The sequence below is a fragment of the Myripristis murdjan genome, chromosome 17 (genome assembly GCF_902150065.1).
Source record: "Myripristis murdjan chromosome 17, fMyrMur1.1, whole genome shotgun sequence".
In the NCBI taxonomy this organism is placed as follows: Eukaryota; Metazoa; Chordata; class Actinopteri; order Holocentriformes; family Holocentridae; genus Myripristis; species Myripristis murdjan.
This window is the reverse complement of record NC_043996.1, coordinates 9,472,532-9,492,429: the sequence shown is the minus strand read 5'-3', so window position 1 is coordinate 9,492,429 and position 19,898 is coordinate 9,472,532. Positions and strand designations below refer to the sequence as shown.

Below are 19,898 nucleotides of genomic sequence, written 5' to 3'. Positions count from 1 at the left end.
ATCTCTGAAGTCTTCTGAAGTCCTCTGGTGATTAACAGCTGACTGGACACGCCAACAAACTCACAACCACCTGTTTCTGATGTCTCTGGTTGGAGCTGCCTGTAGTTCCACCAGTAGACACCAGATGAAGCCACTGAGTAGGGCTGTGACTCAACAAGCACAGAACACTGAACATGTTTACTTCTCTGAAATGTTAAAGACAGCTGACAATATCATTTGGGATTACAGTCATCATATCAATTTATAGGATTCAGTTCCGTTTGATTCAGTTTTGTTGACTCATTCTAAAGGATAAAAAGAGGTCACAGCATCTCCACAATGTGTCTGTATGTGTGTGTGTGAGTATACACATGTACGCACTCAGACACACGCATACACACACACACACACACACACACACACATGCAAGCTTGTATGCATGTACAGGTGCACGTAGGCTGCTCAATCCCTTGCCATCTTGCACACACACACACACACACACACACACACACACACACACACACACACACACACACAGACATAGACACAGCCATAAAAAGCCTGGGTGTGCTTTTTATGTAAGGGTGAAAAAAGTCCCAGCCATCAATATTGTATTTGAGAGAGAGAGGGAGACAGAGAGGCAGACAGAGATAGACAGAGGCAAACAGTAGTTTTATAAATAGAGACAAAGCTAAAGATGGAAAAATAAATCACACACACACACACACACACACACACACACACACACACATATATATATATGTATATATATGTGGAAGAGGTAGACAGAGGATGATACACACCAGAGAAAGAGACACCAGCAGATGTCTCCCAAACCCTAAAAAACCGGAGGCAGTCAACTGTCTATAACTCCAGTTAATTCCAGTCACTAGTTCTCTGTCTGACCGCACGACACAAACATTCCACCTGCTCCGTTTTGCCAAACACTAAAGGTGAATTCTGCTGAAAAATGCCATGTTTAGTGTTTAAGAGATATATGAGCTATGAAGCGACACATAATTAGACCTTTTTCACAGCAGTCATTTTGATGAAATGGCAGGGTAAACAGAGGCGTTACTAATGACATTAATTAAGGCTCTGTTTCATTAAGGTCCAAAGTGATGGTCATATTAGGTTTTGCTGGGCAAAATACGTGCACCTTGATAAGACTTTTGCATGGAATAGTAGGGACAGAGAAGCACATTTTAGGACTAGGTGATGAATCCATTCATTTAACTAATGGATATTTATGTTTTAAATTGATTAAAAAAACAGCTGAGGTGTAAAACCATGATTTTGACTATGTTGCAACATTATAAAAGCAGCTGAGCACTCTGTCAAACCACCCAAACAAGTCATCTACACAGAACGTGTAAGTCCAGAAAATCAAGTGCAAATCACCAGTCACATGGTGAAGCCCACTAAGATTCCTATTACTATAGTAAAATGAAGATTTTACTCTAGTTCATTTACATTTCCAGGCTAGGGATCAGCATTTTTTTCAAGAAGCATTGATGGTTATTTGTGTATTTTGTCAGCACGGACCTCACTTTATATATAAAAAAAGGTCTGGCTTTGCCTTCTCGTTCAGAGAGGGAAGGCAATTTCAGCCAGAGGAAAAGGTTAGGAGTGCATCATATTCTGTACCAAAACAGTCAAAAGTTTTCTCCATTTTCAGTTTGGTGAGTATAAGAGACATATCTGATGTACCGTCTCTGTGGTTGAGCATTGGTGAGTCACACCATATCCCAGGTCTAAATTAAGCCGGATTGAACTCCTGCTTAACTTTGCCACCAGAAGCAACTTTGTTTTCATATACAGGGTTATGAATGGGAGTGAATGGGACGTGAATATTTCTTCATTGCCAGTGTTACTGCCCAGGAACAGAGCCAGGGTCCTGGTGTTGTTCATACTGGCTTACTGCAAGGGCTCTGGTGCACTTCAATGGAACAGAACCTTAATTAATGTCATTAGTCACAACTGTGTTCACTCTGCTATTGCAGCTCAAAATAGCTGCTCTGAAAAGGTCTATTATACTAAACCCAAAAATGTTAAGTGTGTTGTGCAAAACCTTGAAAGGAAGTGATTATACAAGATATAATCTATCACAGCCTGTTGTTAGCCAAGGCCACTAGTCTGCAGGGAAAATGTAAAATGACATGAAAGAAATTCTCACTGTCTGTCATTTAGTGACTGGTTTTAATACAGTTACTAAGCCAAGTAAAGGCTGTTTTTGAACCAAGACTTGTCTCTATATTGGCTGTGGTCTCCACACAAAATTTTGTTTAAAAAGCAGTTTAACACAAAATGTTAAGATACATTTTTAACACAAAATTTCAGGACTGACATGGCTTTTTCATGCATGCACCTGTTTTCTCCATCTTTGCACTTTACTTTGCACAGTACTTCAGTCTCTGCTGCAGGTTATGCAAACTATGGCAAACCTAATCTTTGTGGAGGAAATATTGGACAATATTTCTGAATCATTTGGTGTCCTTAGTGCTCTGGCAATGGAAAAAAATGTGTTAAGCCTAGTTTTACCAATCAGAATCTGGTGTATGTGCAAATGAGTCATGTCAACTGTGAAGGTGCTAATTCTGCATTTTATGTTAAAATGTGCTTTTTAAATTAGACTGACAATGGAGAAATTATAAAAAGAAGAAGAGTTGAGTGGCTAGCATGAGCAGCAATAGCCTCCATGGCTGAACAGACAGAGAAACAGAAACTCGAACTCCATCAGCAGGATATCCAAGGAAAAAGGCATCACAGTATTGGACACATTATTTGACTGACACCTGACCTCTTGCAAGTGCAAAGCAGAGGATGGGAACCAAATAAAACTCAATCACCTACACTTTTGCTCAGTTCGACTCAGATCGACCCAAGGAAACAACCACAAAAGAAAAAATAACAACAATAACAACAAAGAACCAGTTTAGCTGTTTCTGACATTGTGATTTGTACCGCAGACTACCTCACTGTGTTGAGACTTTAATGCAGCTGCATCTGCGCAGGTTACAGTCTAAATAAAGAAACAGGAACAGTAGGACCATTTAAAGCTTGGTGTCAATCAAGTGTCGAACTGAGGGAAGGGCAACCACAGTGCAAAGCACGCACGCTGGGACAACTTAGTGCCAAATGAATAGGCAAAGAAGACAGCTTCGGTGCTGCTGTCGTCTGCAACAGAAGTGGGCTTTCAACAAACAAAAAGACAAAAACAGAATCAAAGCAATGAAAGGAATGGAAGAGCTAAAGAGTTCCACTGGAGATTCCTCTAGATTTCTGCTCATTTTCTAGCGATCTGTGCTGGGAAATGGCGCACTTCATTACAAAACAATATCTGAAAACTACATGATGACACACATATATCCTCACTTTCAACAGTCTTATAAAATTTCATCTGGTGTGTGATTTAACATTTTTGACATCTAACTAATGTCACCTGGAGCTCACCTGAAGATATTTAATGCTAAAAGGAGCTCAGATATAGAATGGAAGTAATACAATACAATTAATTGATTGTTGTTGTCTGCCTGCTGGTAAAAAGGATATAAAATCAATGCCATAATTATCACGGACTGATGTTGGGAATGCAGACAGGGAGAATTCAGAGGATAAACGGCAGTTTACAAAGAGATTTTTAGGTCCTGATACAGCTGAGATATGGACTGTGCAAAGACCTTTTAATATTAGGGAACTATTCTGTGTCTCTGAGTGTTTTGCACACTGAAAATTCAAATTAAAACACAACATTACATTTGAAAGTCAAATAAAGACCGTGGCAAAACTCTTTCTTCAATGGCCCATGAAAAGCAAGAGATTTTGTGCCTCTTTGAATTTGGTCAATTTTATGCTCTACTTCAAAAACCACTTTACTTGAACTGTTCTGTTTTTAATCTTCTTTTAATATTGTCTATATCTACAAATAAGGGTTACTTTTTCTGCAAGATATAATATTTTGACTGACACTATCGGCATCATCCATCATTTTAACACCACCCAGAAATGTGATAATCAGATAAATGAAATAATTATTTACCATACAACACTATTCACAACACTGGAAAGATAAGAAAAGATTTAGATGCCTCGCAAGGACCCACATGAGCACTTAACACAAGCTGAGAGAAAGAGAAACCTCACTTACCTGCTGATAGAGGTCCCATCATCAGTGGAAGTATGAAAAAGTAAAAGGGGGAGAGGAAGACAGAGAAGTTCATGTTTAGTCACTTCAGCATCAGCCTCATTGCATTACACCTACATCCTGCAACTCAACTCTCCAACATCAATCCTAACAATGCCTCAGTGCTTGAACATCTACCACAAGTTGCGTATGTGCTTGAAAAAGTCCAGTTACAATTTCTGGGAATTCCAGGACATTTTAGGTGGGGTGGCCGGTGTGAAGAAAAACACTTTGTTAGTAAGTGCCAGGCCCATCTGAACGCCTAAAACTGGAAAGCCAGAGCTACTGAATCAGATTCAATTCATTGTCATCTTATTCCAATCAACTGTTTTAAATGGTTTTTAAGTGCATTTCACACACAACATCAAGTTAAAGTTAGGTTTTAGTAGTGAGACAGGGCTTAGGAGAGGTATAGAGAGAATCACACTGGAAAATAACAAAGTTTCATTCAGCAAGACTGTGGGTAACTTAGATAGCCAGAGACAAACCAGGGCTCAGGGTTGAAACCCAGCATTACCAGGAGAGAGAAGTATTAAAATGAGGAAATAGAGCTACTCATCTCAGGGTTTCCCCCACTTTATCACAAGCCAAGTGGACTACTTTTCCTTCTTCACTAGTCTGGACTTTAGAAACAGTAGGTATCTAAAAGTGCTGTTAGGTACTTTGATTTATAGGCTCTGATCATGAGCAGTTTGCCGCTCTGCTGTTATGCCACCAGAAATCTGGCACTGGGCCTGCATCTCACCTGTAACAGGACCTTTCTGGGGAAAACCCTGCCATCTGAGTGGGGGTTTAGTCCTACATTTAGGGTAAGATACCAGGGTAAATGATAGGAAGAGCCGATTGAAACCTGGACTTTGATTTGCACAGAAAGACAATAGATTATAAATAGATTTTTAAACTTATAACCCAGACTGGATCTCTATACTGCAGAATCAGGATCATGAGTGGTGAAAAAAATTAAGTAAAATAAATTGCAACAGATGCAGAGCAAAGTCACTCCAGAGTCCACACAACAAGCTAACTGGACTTTTATTTAAGTAGTTTTTAGTGTGACCACCATTATTGCTTGGATTACAAAATGAAGCTTGACAGATTATTGCCACTGTGGTCTTTAGTAGGTTGGGTTTGCTGGCTTTGCTGGCTTAACCTGAAAAAAACTTGTGCCATCTGGGTCATGTAGAGTTGGCATTTCTTTTTATGCAGGAGAGGAAAGTCTCTTACGACTCTATATAATTTAATAGCGTGTTAAATTAATAATCCTGTGTAGACAATTGCAACAATTACACACAAGGAGGTAAAACAACAAGAGGTTACCAGGGTTGTGGGTTGCACAGTCAGTGATCCAAACCCAAACAGTGTTTTTTTTAGATTGTCTGTATACCAAATATCATGTACTATTTTTTTGTTATACTTTCATGATGTCTACTTCCACATTTTAGTAGATAGTAACAATGCTGAAAATTCATAGCTTGTAATGCTAACAGGATTTAGCAGACTGGTAGCATTAATTTAGCTTTACCCTGCAAGGACCCAGATGATCTGTGTATAATGTATCTACAGACAGAGAGAGGAGATAGTGGGTTGCTAAACAGGCAGTTGACAATCAGATGGAAGACAGTTGGAGCAAGCATGGATAATAGAGCTTCCAAAGCAACAAGTAATAAAATTGTTATTGTAATAATAAGAGAGCAACATAGACAGCCAGGGAGGGGAATGAAATCAGACAATGGCAGTTTACCCATGGTTGTTACTAGGGCCCGACCAATACAGGACATTGGGTCCAATACCAATGTCAACTGATGGGAAGGAAAATTACCAATCTAATCAATCTGACACAAAGGTTTTATATGGTAGTCTTCACAGCTTTGTGCCAAGAATTATTATTTTTTCTCAAGGATCTGTTGTAGATGTGAATATATTAAATTAAGTACAAGTGAAATATAAGAAGGTTCTTATATCTGTCGGGCCCTATTTAGTACAAATATAAATACGTAAAGGAAAGGACCAAGGACCAAGCAGGCCTGGTGCTCAATCCACAGAGAGCCATGCAATTAAACAGTCATACACCCCCAACAGAAAGACAGCCTGCTAGTATCAATAGCTGTTTCTTCCTATCCTAGCCTACAGTGACATCTGGTTAAATATAGCCCCCTCATTATCATAATCTTCCCTGTAGTTCACCAACCTTCCAGCTGGGGGAGCGGTGGCGGCGAGGAGTCCTGGTGCTCTGAGTGTGCAGGGAGAGAGGGAGGGACGGCGGGGGTGATGGAGGGAGGGGGAGTGGCTGTCAAGCTAAGGGGCGTGGCTACCTTTGGAGTGGGAGTGTCTGATGGAGATGGGCGAGTGACGTCACTCGTGCTGGGGGTGGCTGAAGAACTGAGGGGCGTGGCGGAGACTGTAGTGGGGGTGACTGTGGACGCGAAGGGAGTGGTTGCAGTGGTAGATGATGTTGCAGTACTAACGGAAGTGGCTGTACTTGTATTGGGTGTGGCTGTAGAAGATGTGGGGATGGCTGAAGGGACAAAAGGCTTGGCATCAGGGTTGAGGGTTGATCCGACTGCAGCTGCAGAAAGGTGTGTGTCTGCACCGGTCAGGGCGCACGAGGTGACGGGCAAAGTGGAAGTGGGGGGAAGGTCTGGGATGCTCTTGGATGGTGGCAAGGAGGGATGGAAAACAGCTGGGGTGGTGTCTGGTGGGGTGGTCTTTGTAGGGGGAGCAGTAGCAAGGGACGGAGTGTTGGTGATAGGGGTAGTGGTCTGGGAGCCAGGTGTGGAGGCCGGGGGGGTCTGGAGGACTGAATCCAGGAAAGAGAAGGTCTGGGACACTGGGCTCAGATTGTCCCCTGTCATTAATGCTAGGCTACCGCTATCATCTCCGGGTAAACTAGCCTTGGCGGTTGCAGTGACTGCTAAGTTACTGTTAGCATCAACTTTGCTGGTAGAAGAAAATGGCGAATCTTTATCTTCATTTGCCATTTTAACATCTTTAGCAGATACGGCAAAATCGTCTACACACATGGGCTCGTAGGAGCGGGGCGGAAGTTCTGTGTTGTTGATAGGATGAGAAGGGTTGGTAAAGCTTGTGGGTATTTGTGAGGGGGCAGAGGGCAAAACAGGGTTGGGACTGGGGTCTGGGCTGGGCTCCAGAGCTCTGGAGCCAGGAGGGCCGGAGTCAGCAGTTGTACCCCAGTTAGGAGCGACTGTAGCTGGTGTGGGAGAGTTTGGCTGCTGGGGCGCTCCCCACTCCTCTGGAAGTCTCATCCGACTCTTATTCTTCCTCCCCCTCACCCTCCCCCCTCCTCCCCTCCCTCTGATCTCCCACTCCCAGCTCTCCTCCTCCTCCTCCTCCTCCTCTTCTTCCTCCCCTCCACCCTTCTCCTGAGAAGAGGCGGGGCTTATCGTCCCGTGCTTGTCTGATTGGCCGTTGTTATTCTCCACTTCCTGCCTATCCAAGAAGTCGTAGACCTCATCGCGGCCCCTCCTCTTCTTCTTCCTCCGTCTTTGCTGCTTGCCAGCCTCTCCCCCTGTCCCCGCTCTCTCAGGGCTGAGGGTTTCAGAGGTGGAGGAAGTGGGGCTGCTGTCATCCAATGAGCCGCTGGGAGAGAGGATGGGAGCTGCCGGGGGGGAGGGTTTTATAAGAGGAGGAACCAATCACATACTGTGCCAGAAAATCGCCTGCCAAAAAGCCATCGGATTGTGGTTACCAAGCACCTCCAGTTCAGAGAAGGGCCATGTGTCAAACATGCTGATTTCCATATTGAAATAGCTTGAAACTGCATATTTGGTTAATTCTATGAACCCATGTTTAAGTTAAATATAATGCTTAATGTCCTGAAATTTGACATCAGTTCTATTGATTGTTGGCATGGTCTTGGGTTACTTTGATTTGACACAAGACAGGGTACATTTTAACGACAAAAGGGAAAACATCACAATTTCAGACTTATTTTGTTGTCAGACTGATTGCTTTTGCCAATTCAGGATGAAGTGGTTTTCTAAATTGTTTGTTGTATTAAGGCAATTCACACAATTTTCTGAACATATTTTTTGGGTTTCAACCTAAATAACTACATTTCCCTCTAACTGAAAGAGGATCACTAGTTTTGTGGCAGTTTTTTTTACTGGTTAATATTAGAAATTGTATTCTGAATAAATCCAGCTATCGCCTAGGCACACAATTAATGCAAAACATATAATATTCTAATGCAAGTTGGCGGCGTATGCAAGGTTGCCTAGTATATTTATGAACACTGACCAACTGTCCTGAATGAGGTTATAAACTGCTTATCCACATGGGGGAAGCAAAGCCACTAGTCTGGAGCCAGTGACCCTCAGAGGGGTATTTAAAAATGCCTCCAGCAGAAATGCCTATATTATTTACTCTTAATCAATCTTGCATTAGCACAGCATGTGGATTGCACAGTATGCTACCCTAAGAAATGCCCCTTATAGCGTTGCATCTGTTGCTTTTGTAGACGATGCAGCAAGCCATAAACTGAACAGTTGATTCCCTGGTTGGTTCTGGCCACAGTAACCATAGTCTGACTGCTTTTTGGCTCCTAACTGACACAACCCTTGAGCATTTTCACAAAATATCTGAGGTATGTGATGGTGCCTGCTTTTATAAATGTATTCAGTCAGTGGTTTGGGCTTGTTTTACTCACCTGTTATATAGATTACATGTTGGAATCAAAATAATTTTGAACTGAATGTGCACAATCAGTTTATATTGAGACACATATTTATTAATGCTGCTTTATTCTAAGTTAGTGGGTGGAAGCTGGGCTCAGTGTAACTTTTGCTCTGATTTATCTGAGACAGACTTCTGGTCTGATTCTGGTGGTAATTCGGCATTACCCTCAAAAACTATTTGCTTTACTTCAATGGATAAATACCATTGACTGTTACTGGTGTAAGGAAAATGCTGGGATTCTCTGTGGAACCTGATGGGTACATTATACACATTATGTCAAACACACACAGTGACCAACTCACAAACATTTAAATCAATGGATGTGAGGGTGAAATTTCTCAGGGAATTATGGCAGACCAGGATTAACAAATATTGTTGGGACTGATTCAAATCTTGGTACAAAATTGCAGAAAATGTCAGGTCATATCATGTAAATTTTCAGTTATGGATGGATTCTAAAAAAAAAAAATGTTGCCGTAGTTTCTGCTTGTTTTCAATCAAGCAGTTAATCTAGTGTGATTCTCTCTTTCTGAGAGTAGTTAAGTGGGATTCAACACATATCATCATCATCATCAGCATCATCATCATCATCATCATCATCATCATCATCATCACAAGGACCAGGGAGGTGGTCATGTGTAGGAAACAGGCACGCGCAGCATAGCAAAACAAACACACTGGTGACCTGACTCACGAGTCCGGGTGCACTTGAGCACTGAAGCAACAAGCATCTTGTCAAACTCAACAGGTTAAAAAAATCAAACGCCCCTGAAACAGGGTCTAACATGTATGATAGGAAACAAACGCAAGCAAGTCAGAATTGTCATGGAAATGTAGGAATCAGTATCATATATGTATGGGTATAAAATCAAAACTAACTTCACAAAACACACACACACAAACACACACTGACAAAATGCTGAATTGATGAAAATTAACGCATGAAACAAATGGTATGAATTAAAACCAATCACAAAACAATGACCCCAATGCATGCTAGCTTTCAAAAACATATTCGCATACAGATACACCCACATTACAATTACATAAAAACTCCAACACAGCAGGCACTGAACGTGATCTATTTTACTTTTGTCTTTTCTTCCCATGATGTTTATTTGGTGATGAAAGTCATCACAGCTGGTTATGGCTATCTTCTCTGAAGCCATATTTCTCAGCTATTACTGACATGCACATTATCAGCTCATAAAAATGAGGAAGACACAGACAGACAGACAGACAGAAAGAAAGAGAGAGAGACAGACAGAGAGAGCGAGAAAGAGGGGATGATGGAACTTGAAAATAAGATGTTGACCCTTCTTATTATCTCTTTTTTCTTACTGTCTCAATTCTCATTTCTCACTCACAGTTTTTATCATTTGTCCCTCCTCCCCCTCCCTGTCCAGCCCTCTTACATCACCTGATATTAATGTGAATCCAGATAAAGGTGCATTCCCCTCTAAATCTGGCAATATTCCCTGTGTTTCTAATTTGATTGAAGTTGCTATTTTTTCCCAATGCCCTTCATTGCTCACACAGCTATAAACAGCTCTCAGAGGGGACGATGCATGGGCATTATCATTTATATTTAATGTGACAAGGTATTTAATGGGAGTGCATCTTAATCTTGAATCTGGCAAAATGCCAAGAAGAACATTATTGCTAGAGAAATGCAGCTTTGCAAGGGGTAAGGCAGAGAGACAGGAATGTGCTTCAGTAAAATCTATCATCAGGAATCTTGTCTCCAAAAGTCTTTTTTTGTTCTTTCTGAAATTAACATGAATGATTTGTCTGAGCCATACACCCAAGAAACCTACTCAAAAAAAAGGGAGGTATTGGGAGTTGGTAATTATTCCTAATTTATTCATAATCATAAACTGGAGGTCTGAGGTTTGCAGATCTGCAGAGAATTGATGAATCTCACAAATAAAGCTTGCGTTTTGCATGTTCTTGTTGTCAAATGAAAATGTCATTAGTGTTACTCTAACCTTAGACATTAATTTAGATGGTTTAGCCTACTTCTTCTGTCTCCCAAAAGTAAGGAGATCATCACTGATAGACTCAAACCTTCAACAATAACCTAAACTCATACTACACGGATGATAAGATTCGATATTTTCATTGTTTTTACCTGATTTAGTTGTTCCTTTTTGTACTAAAAAATATAAACTTTTCTTTTGTGAGTCCCCTAAACTTTCTGCTGTATATGTAACTTCATCTGTGATCAACCCAGTTGCCAGAATAAAGTGTTGTGATTTAACATTTCTGCAGACCAACATATATGTTGAAATGTCATGTTTCTGAACCCAAAATATGTTGCATATCTACATTTAGACTTATAGCCAATGTGGAGGAGCATTAACTTGTTAGCTACTTTAGCCACTTTCTTTAGATTCATTAGCTTTGTTAGCCACCAAACCTACTTGGTTAATGTTAGGAAAAGGTCATGATTAAGGTTAAGAAAAGTCATGGCCAGTGTTATGAAACATTACCTAGTGTTTGCTAATGTCAGCTAGTGAACGTTGGCTAAGAACGAGCTCTTGCTGGACATGTGACTTGATCTTCGTTCTGCAGAAGCAAAGTCCCGATGATTGTGCTAACCACCTGCCTGCCTGCCTCCTAGCACCTCGTTTTTTTGTTCACTTTAGAATTCTCCATGAAACTTGAAACACTTAAACGTATCCTTAGTTTGCAGAAATGTGAAATGCCAACATTTTTTTGCTGGCCACTGGGCTGCTTTAATAGTAATTGTCCAAGACATATGCGATTCAGCCTCTGTCCAAGAGTTAGGGTTTTAATAAACGTGTCATCCTCTTTTTGTACCCAGCACTGCTGATGAAATGCTGTTTGGTTCTGCTGCTGTGCAATTTTGACACATGATGCGTTTTGTCATGTTGTTACATTATTATGGAGTAAAAAAAAAGTCAGAATCAGCCAAATTCTACTATGTAAAAACAATCAAGCTGTGTCATCTAATGCCAAATGCAGCCACAAGTGGCAGTGCTCGAGCACAGAGAGAAGTTTAATACCAGCACACTGCAGACAGCTGCTGAACACACCTTTGTGATGGTTATTTAAAATGTCATGCTTTGTTACAAATAAGTGAGATTACACTCGTTGAGTCGAGCCAAGATGGAAATAGTGTTGGAAAATGATTAGCACATTAGCAGGCTCCTGATTGGCTGATTTGCCATTTCTGCCGTGGACTCAGACTTGCATTTCATCTCATTCTATTGGGCTTACAAACTGTTTGTAGCTAACTGCATGTCAGCTAGTTATATAAAACACTGCATTACCCAAGACAGCTTGTAACGGTAATAGACTAAGAGTTGTCTATTTAATCTACCACTTTGTTTTGGGAAAAAATACAGATTTGAGGCTTATAACAATAAGATAAAAGGCAGGATTTGCTTTAAAGCTCAAATTTTACTCTTGCCTGTTGTCATCCAAGTTATGTAACGAGATCGGCAGATTTGCAGCAACCTCTGCAGGTATTTTGTGTGCCGTTGTGTTGTCTCATTTTCATTTACTAAATCCAGAATTTTAAAATAGCAACATGTAGTTATATCACTGCAGGCTTATCACTAAGAATACCATGTTCAATTGGATGTTATTTTTGAGGTCAAACGAAAATAACCACTTTCATCGTTTGATTGAAATGTGCAGTGTCGCTAATATCATTGCAGTACAGTGGCACACAATTTGGCCCTTCATGGACACGGTGGTGTTGAGGGAACTAATCACTTGTGCTAACATCATTTCCTGAATGCGACAAGACAGCTGAAGTCTGAATATTCCTACAGTGCATTGTCATGTCTGTGTAGCCTTTCTGCTCCAAACCTAGAATAGTAACAGTTACATAACAACTAGCTAGTACCACGAGCCGGCTTTTAGCTAGCAGGGTTATCTTTAGAATGACAACAAAGCAGCAGAGAGCAGAACTAAGAAACGAAACCCTCAACAGACTTAACTAAGGAGAGCTGAATCTTTGATAGGTCCTGTGTGTTGCGGCCTCTGAGAAGTTCAGCTGAGGATATCAGTGTGCTATCGTCAGTTTTCTCCTCCATAGTAGATTGGGAGAAATCACGTTCAACCTGAATGTTCAGTGTGTTTTAAATTATACAGGGCAATTATGAAATAAACCTTGTCAATACTGCCTCATTCTATAGGATTGTCTTTTTTGCATAACTTGCAGAGGTTGAGCCCAGAGGATCAGCGCCTGCCTCTGCCTAATCTGCTATCGACAGACTTTAACTTCAAAACCAGTAGAGTCAGGGTCCCATTTATCTGTCTTGCTGCAATGCTGAAGTCTTGATCTGAAACCAATGGGCATCGTCATTAGTGGACTGTGGATTATTTATTTTAGAAATATGGCTTTTTGTGTAATTCTTTTAGGATCTGGCTTATACCTGTTTCTGAAATACAACTTTCAATCAGAAAGAAGACTGAACAACTGAAACCATTGCCTGTTTTTGCTGAAACCTATAAAGCAGAGCTGCTGTGTTTTTAAATTTGAACAGTTTATGCAATAAACTGCATTTGCCAGTTGGGAGGGGGCTGTAGAGGCACTAACTCCACCCTCCGCTGATAGTACATATGTAAAATTCAACCTTCACAAGTACATACATGAAAGATCAGGTGTTTTAATGAAGAGGGTTTACTTAGTGAAATTCAACCTAAATGAGATTATGAAACATAAAAACATATATCTGAACTCCCTCCATTCACTCCTGTCTTATGGCTCCACCCTCCCCTGCTGCCCTGTGCAAGACATCCAACAAACCCCCTTCTGATACCTGTTGAATTATCCACGGAGTGGATCCCCGGGCCACCAGAGGAAAACGGGTCGCTGGGTTTAAACGGAGCAGTACCGCTTGTGGTTTTGGGCTCTGAACCAAACAAGCCCGAACTCTTCTGGGCATCCATAGCAGAACCCATGCCAGACTGACCCAGACTGGAAGTCATACTGGTCTGGAAGGGGGGCAGGCCAGACCCCATGCCCAGGCTGGTCCCTCCCATGCCAGACTGGGAGAATCCTGATGGAAAATACATTATACAGTACATTTAATGTCAGAGTGGTGCTCAAAATACTAATATCTGTCATGTACCACAACAAAAGCATCTGCTGTGTTATCTACTTGTGCTGTTAATAATTTAATCTCGTAGTCAGTCTAATAATCTATCTGTCACTTTATACACGTATCATGTACTGTACAAGATTTTAATCCGTACTTGTTTAATTTGGAAAATATGTACATAATACAATATTAGTGTGACCAGGGAATGTCATAATTTGGTAACACTTTCCCTATAAGGTTTTTTTGTGTAATGTATTAAAATGTATGAATTATTGTATAAAACCCTATTGTATCAAACTTTATGAATGGATTAGGAGTATTTTGAGCTAACAGTAATTATACTGCATTATAGCTAATTATAAAAAACATATAATTCTTGAAAAGCTAATTATAAAAAAGGGAGAAGGCCCATTATTTATATTAGCTTATATGTTTCAATAACTAAATTTGGCTGGTAGTAATGGTAACAGTGACAATGAAGTGACAATGAAGAGAAAAAAAAGTGAGCAAAGGAAAAGAAAAGACAGAACACAAAGGACAGAGGAGATGAAAAAGTTAAAAGGACCTAGCAGTGAGGCAGGCATGCTGCTGTCCTTTGTCTTATTCTGGTTCCACTGATCTGCCATTCCTCCCGTCATGGTCATAGGACCTGGGGAGAAAATGAGAGAGGGGGACACAGGCAGAGAGAGAGAGAGAGAGAGAGAGAGAGAGAGAGAGAGAGAGATGGAAGGACAGAGAGATGGAAATAGAAATGGGGAGACAGAGAGAGACAGATAAGCAAAATCAGGGGCATGAGGGAAAAGATGGGAAGATAGGAATAAAGAAGAGGGAGGCAAAGAAAGAGGGAGGAAAGGCTTGGTGGGGAGAGGAGATATGTTTTTGTGGACAGGATGATGGAGTGATGTAGAGTGAAAAAAGCAATCAGACAGAAACAAACAGATGGAAAAAGAGAAAGGCAGATGTCAGAGCTGATCAGAGCCGAGGGTTGACACCGACACACCACATTATTTCATCGATCAATCAGTGCTGTAGCCAGAATAGTTTGAATGTAGCCGAGTCTGGGCACAGAATCAGCTGAGGGGAGAGCTGAATAATAAACACACAACCTTTTATTTTATTTTATTTTATTTTATTTTTTACCTGCTCCAGTTCTGATAGGCTGTGAATTTCATGGTGTTTTGCTCTCTATTGTCTTGTTTTGATTCCCATTTTATTCTGTTCAACTCCTGAAACTTCTGAAAATGATGATACCAACAGAATTACCAGAATTTATTAAAATCCATGAAAAATCCTCTCTATAACCTGTACACATTTCATGATTTTCCAGAAATGCTTTTAGCAGCTTTGACGTAAAACTTATTTTCACTTGTAACAAATTTTAGTCCTAAGTAAATGTGATAAGATGTTACATAATCAAATTGTGAACAATGTGGAACAATAAAATGTAAAAAAGTTAACGGGGACTTTGACTATATGATTGTATTAGAGTTGAATTTGCAATTTGAACATATGCAATGTCTTCAGTGCAAAGAGCTGCAATTATTTTCAAACCCTATTTTTGGATGACCAAGCTTCATTAACACAGACAAACAAAGGCAAAACAAACTGGAAGGTACTGCCAGTGCTATATGTGCAGGTATGTATTTTGCTGAGGGTGTGTGTGGTTTTTCATGCATCATGTTATATTATAACAAGTAGATAAACAAATTGGAAAAAAGATGGAAACACATTTGAAAACGTTCACAAAACTAATATTGCATCTGCTTTATGAGGAAAGACATTTCCATCATTTCAGGATACAACTGCAACACATGGAAGCATTTTGGTGTTAAAATTAGAATGCAAACATACAGTATGCACCTTTTCTTGGGAAAGCTGCTCTACATTATTCATGCAGGCTGCATGTATGAATGCTGATTGATAAGTTAGAAGGAGGTGAGCTAAACATTTTCCTCTGAATTCATGTACAGTTCAACTTATTGAATAACTACAGAGAACGTTTTAAGTTGTTAAGTTATTACCAAATTTCCCCTGTGGGATCAATAAAGTATTTCTGGTTGTGGTTGTGATTCTAATTCTGACTGAGTTGTTTTTCTGTTATTGAAGAATAAACCTTGAAAGTCAGTGGTTCCTCAGAAAATGGGGAGGATGCCCCTCCATACAGCATGATACAGAAGTGAGCTGCCAAGTTCCAATGTGACAAGCAGAGCCTGGAAGACGACCCCTGTCCTGCAGGGCCAGTCACCGTCACCTCACAGGCCACCGGCAAGATTCATGACATCTTCATGGCAGATCGACGAGTAACCTAGCATGAAATGCCACTGAGCTGGGTATCTCACAAGAACGCATCTGTGCAATCATCACAATGAACTCCAAATGTCCAAAGTGTCAGCTTGTTGGGTCCTGAAGCTTCTTCCACCAACACAACACGTCAAAAGACAATGTTTCCATTTATGAGGCAGAACCCGAGAGATTTCACCAGCAAGCCCTGACTGTGGGTGACACCTGGATCCATCAGTTCCAAGCAGAGATGAAAGATCAGTCAGGGCAGTGGAAACACCCTGGTTCTCCACCTCCCAAAAAAACAAGACAATGATGTCTACAGGTGAGGTGACAGCCACCATTTAGTGCGGGTGATGGACGACTTGGAAAAGGGTCACACTGTTACCGGGGGTGACTACGCTGATTTCCTAACACAGCAGAAGAGGAGAAAATCAAGAAGATTCAGTGTGGAAAGCTGGCAAGAGGTTTGCTCCTCCACCAGGACAATGCTCCAGCCCTCACATCCTCAGTGGCCATGGCTGCTATCCAGGTTTGTGGATACAAACTGGTTGTACCCCCACCCTGTTTGACTGATTTGATGCTCTTTGTCTACTGCCTCTTCCTGAAGATGAGAAAGGAGCTCGGTGGTCGCCACTTTATGTCAGATGACAGCACCACTTCCTGGGTGCCCAAGACAGTGGACTCTACACAGAAAAGATCTATACGCTCCATTACTAAATGTATTTGACTAATTGTAGGAGGGGACATGGGGATCAGTCAGAAGCAAAGGTGTTAGCTGAGGAGACAAGTCCCTTACAAAACGTCACAAGTGGATAATTTGTGGTTGTTTTGAATGTTTCAGCCTATAAGAGTAAGTAAACTTTGGAAAATGGACTGTGACTTCAACACTTTCAGTTTTTTTACATAATATGTTTCATTCTAATGGTCTATGTATCTCCGATTTCTCCTTTATTTTTAACTCGTTTTCCCACTGGGCTGCCTTGTTGTTGCTTCGCCTGCTTGTGGGAGACTTGGACTCACTTACTGAGCTGGAAATTTTTTATGTACACGAGCCAATGTTGGCAGGCATGGTCTACTGCAGTTTATCTGGGCATGTAATTTTAGCCTCATCACAAAGAAATATGAGGTGTTGTCTCCAGTGTTTAACCTCCTATATTTTTAATATTGCAAGTGCACACGGAAAGAGCCTTTGACCAAATCTCTTCCGAGGGGAGAGTGTGTGCTTTTGGGCTGTATTAAATAAACAAAGGCTGCAAAACATGCATGTGATCCATCAAATAAGTGACACTCCACACCACCCTCACCAGACATGTAGTCAGAGCTGAAGGCCGGCTGTCCTGGCAGATCCTGGCGTCCCCCTGATGACGTCACAGATGACATCATCCCTGGACCTAAGACACGAAAGACATCATCACCATCAGCAATGAAGCAGCATTTTGTGGTTCTGAAAAACTAAGACGACATTTCCCTCAATCCAAGTTAGTTCAGACCTTAGTAACAGCCAACAGACATTCAGAGCAGGTCAGATAGCTTGAGGCTAACACAATACAGTTAAAATTGAGGTGCAGGGATAATGCTGTGGATTATCTGAAAAATGAAATTGTTCCAGTTTGTGCCATAAAGCAATTCAACACATTTTCCTCCAAATCCCACCTCCTGTCACACAATGTAAAAGGCAGTGTGAAATGGTCTTGTCTGTCTACAGCAATCATGCTAAAATGCGCATCACCGCCCCTTTAAAAGACAGTCTTCTCTCTTTTCTCACCCATTCTCATAAAGAAACAAAAGACAAAAGATGGAGCCAAGACAAGACAGGGCCACATTAAAAAGGTTAAAGACAGCTCTCATTCATATTCTGACATAAATACAGCCTCTGAATTGTGGTTTACAAGCAGGTTTACAGAAAGCTTTACACCATCTAGTCCATTTAACTGTATTTCTTAAATACACATGTATGAAATACATTAAAATAATTCAGGATTTAATTAAGCTTAGCCTTGTGATGGACTGGCCACTTGTCTTCTGCCCTGTGCATGCTGGGATAGGCTCCAGCTTCCTTGCGACCCTGATTAGGATAAGCGAGTATGAATGGATGGATGGTACCCAAGCCTGGAATACATGACCTACATGTTACGGTAGAACAACAACAACAAAAACAATCTTTATGACAATTACAGCCACTTTATTATAACTCCGGCTTGGTGTCCTGTTTGATATCGTGTGAGAGCATAAATCATCAACCATGCTCCTGTTGTAGTTATAACAAATAACAACAAAGTTTACATTTGATTACTAGGCCCTCCTACGAAAGAGGTTTCCCAACAAACAGACAACTAGAGGAAAGGACCAGCCTCTAGGAAAAGCCTGATTTCAAAAGAGTCTTTATCTTGTCTAGACCTTTTGTCCAGGGAGTTCTCAGCAGGAAAATTGCAGCAGACAAGAAACATCATGTCTTGATCCTGCAATGACGACCTTATCAAAGTTGTGCCCTGTGGCAGCTGAATAGAATTGAGTGGTCAGAGATTCAATTCAGTGACATTCTTCTGCTGCAGAGATCCTGACAGAGAGACGCAAACGGGCCTTGCTTTCTCTTTTACCCTGACAAAGTCCCTGCTCCTCAAACTACAAGAGCACGTGTCCTGTTGCCTGGCAACCAGATAAACAATTCCACTGCCAGAGCCAGCGTGAAAAACAGGGAAACATGAAGAAACTGTTTCCACCAAATTGTGCGGTGTGGCTTCGCCCTAGATCCGTACTGCTTATCACATCCAGACAAAGGGAACATTCAAACCAGAGCCGAGCTGCCCAAACCACCGTCCTTCAAGTCAGATACTCCATCTGTGTTGGCTCAGTCACTGATCACATAATTTCCTCTCCCACCTATTTCTGTGCTGAACATTGCTCCACCATATCCTGACTTATGTAGCACATGTGTGGTATCTCCAACCAAGTCAAATACGTCTCTCATACTGTATAATCTTTTGATTTAGACCATTCTGAATGTATAATAAATATAGTTTGCATGAGAGAAGTTGTTTGTTTGTTAAAAAAAATCAATAAAAAGGTTACTAAAGGTTGCCTAGAATCAGAAGGTGGAGAATGTGTGTTTGGTAATATGAATTTCCAAGCCCATTTTCACTACAACAGATTAAAAACGTCGACCCTGTTCAGTAGAAGCTGTTTGCTGATGGTCAGACTGGTCCTAGTTCACCAGTCTTTTTGTGTGTGTGTGTGTGTATGTATGTCTTGACAGTGACGCAACCAGACAGAAGACGTCGCTCAAGGTACTATCACCATGGTTACGCAACAAGGCGACAAGAGTATCTGTGGTTCCCTAGGTAACGCTTGCTGCTGGCAGACGTGTCTTAGAGGATGGATGCATGCACAACAGACGCTGAAGAACACATACTAAGACACACACAGACACACACACACATGTATCCACATGTATAACTAATAATTAATAAACAATTAAGATTTTATGATTATTATAATTACAAGTGGTAGTTGCAATAGTAATGGTATATGTTTTATTGTTGCAGACATGTTAGAAATTCAAAAGGTAAAAGAATGTATGCTATGACACAGCACTGACATCAACTGGACCCATAAAACTTAATGACAACAATCAATAGATTATTGACATAAACAACATTTTTTCTAGGATATTTTTGCATAAC

The 19,898-nt window shown here is 40.9% G+C and overlaps 1 protein-coding gene across 3 annotated transcripts in view; it reads right to left on the bottom strand.

Annotated features, from left to right (window-relative positions):
* Window positions 1–19,898, bottom strand: part of map4l (microtubule associated protein 4 like) — a 221,665-nt gene that overhangs the window by 164,810 nt on the left and 36,957 nt on the right. For 2 of the 3 annotated variants that reach the window (XM_030074008.1, XM_030074009.1), the window contains exons 3-5: window positions 17,523–17,609; window positions 14,501–14,584; window positions 13,654–13,893 (exon numbers count right to left, since the gene is read on the bottom strand). In XM_030074008.1, coding sequence (XP_029929868.1) covers window positions 13,654–13,893; window positions 14,501–14,584; window positions 17,523–17,609 — 411 coding nt within the window. The remainder of the gene's footprint in view (window positions 1–13,653; window positions 13,894–14,500; window positions 14,585–17,522; window positions 17,610–19,898) is intronic. The other variant, XM_030074010.1, reaches the window with a different exon arrangement.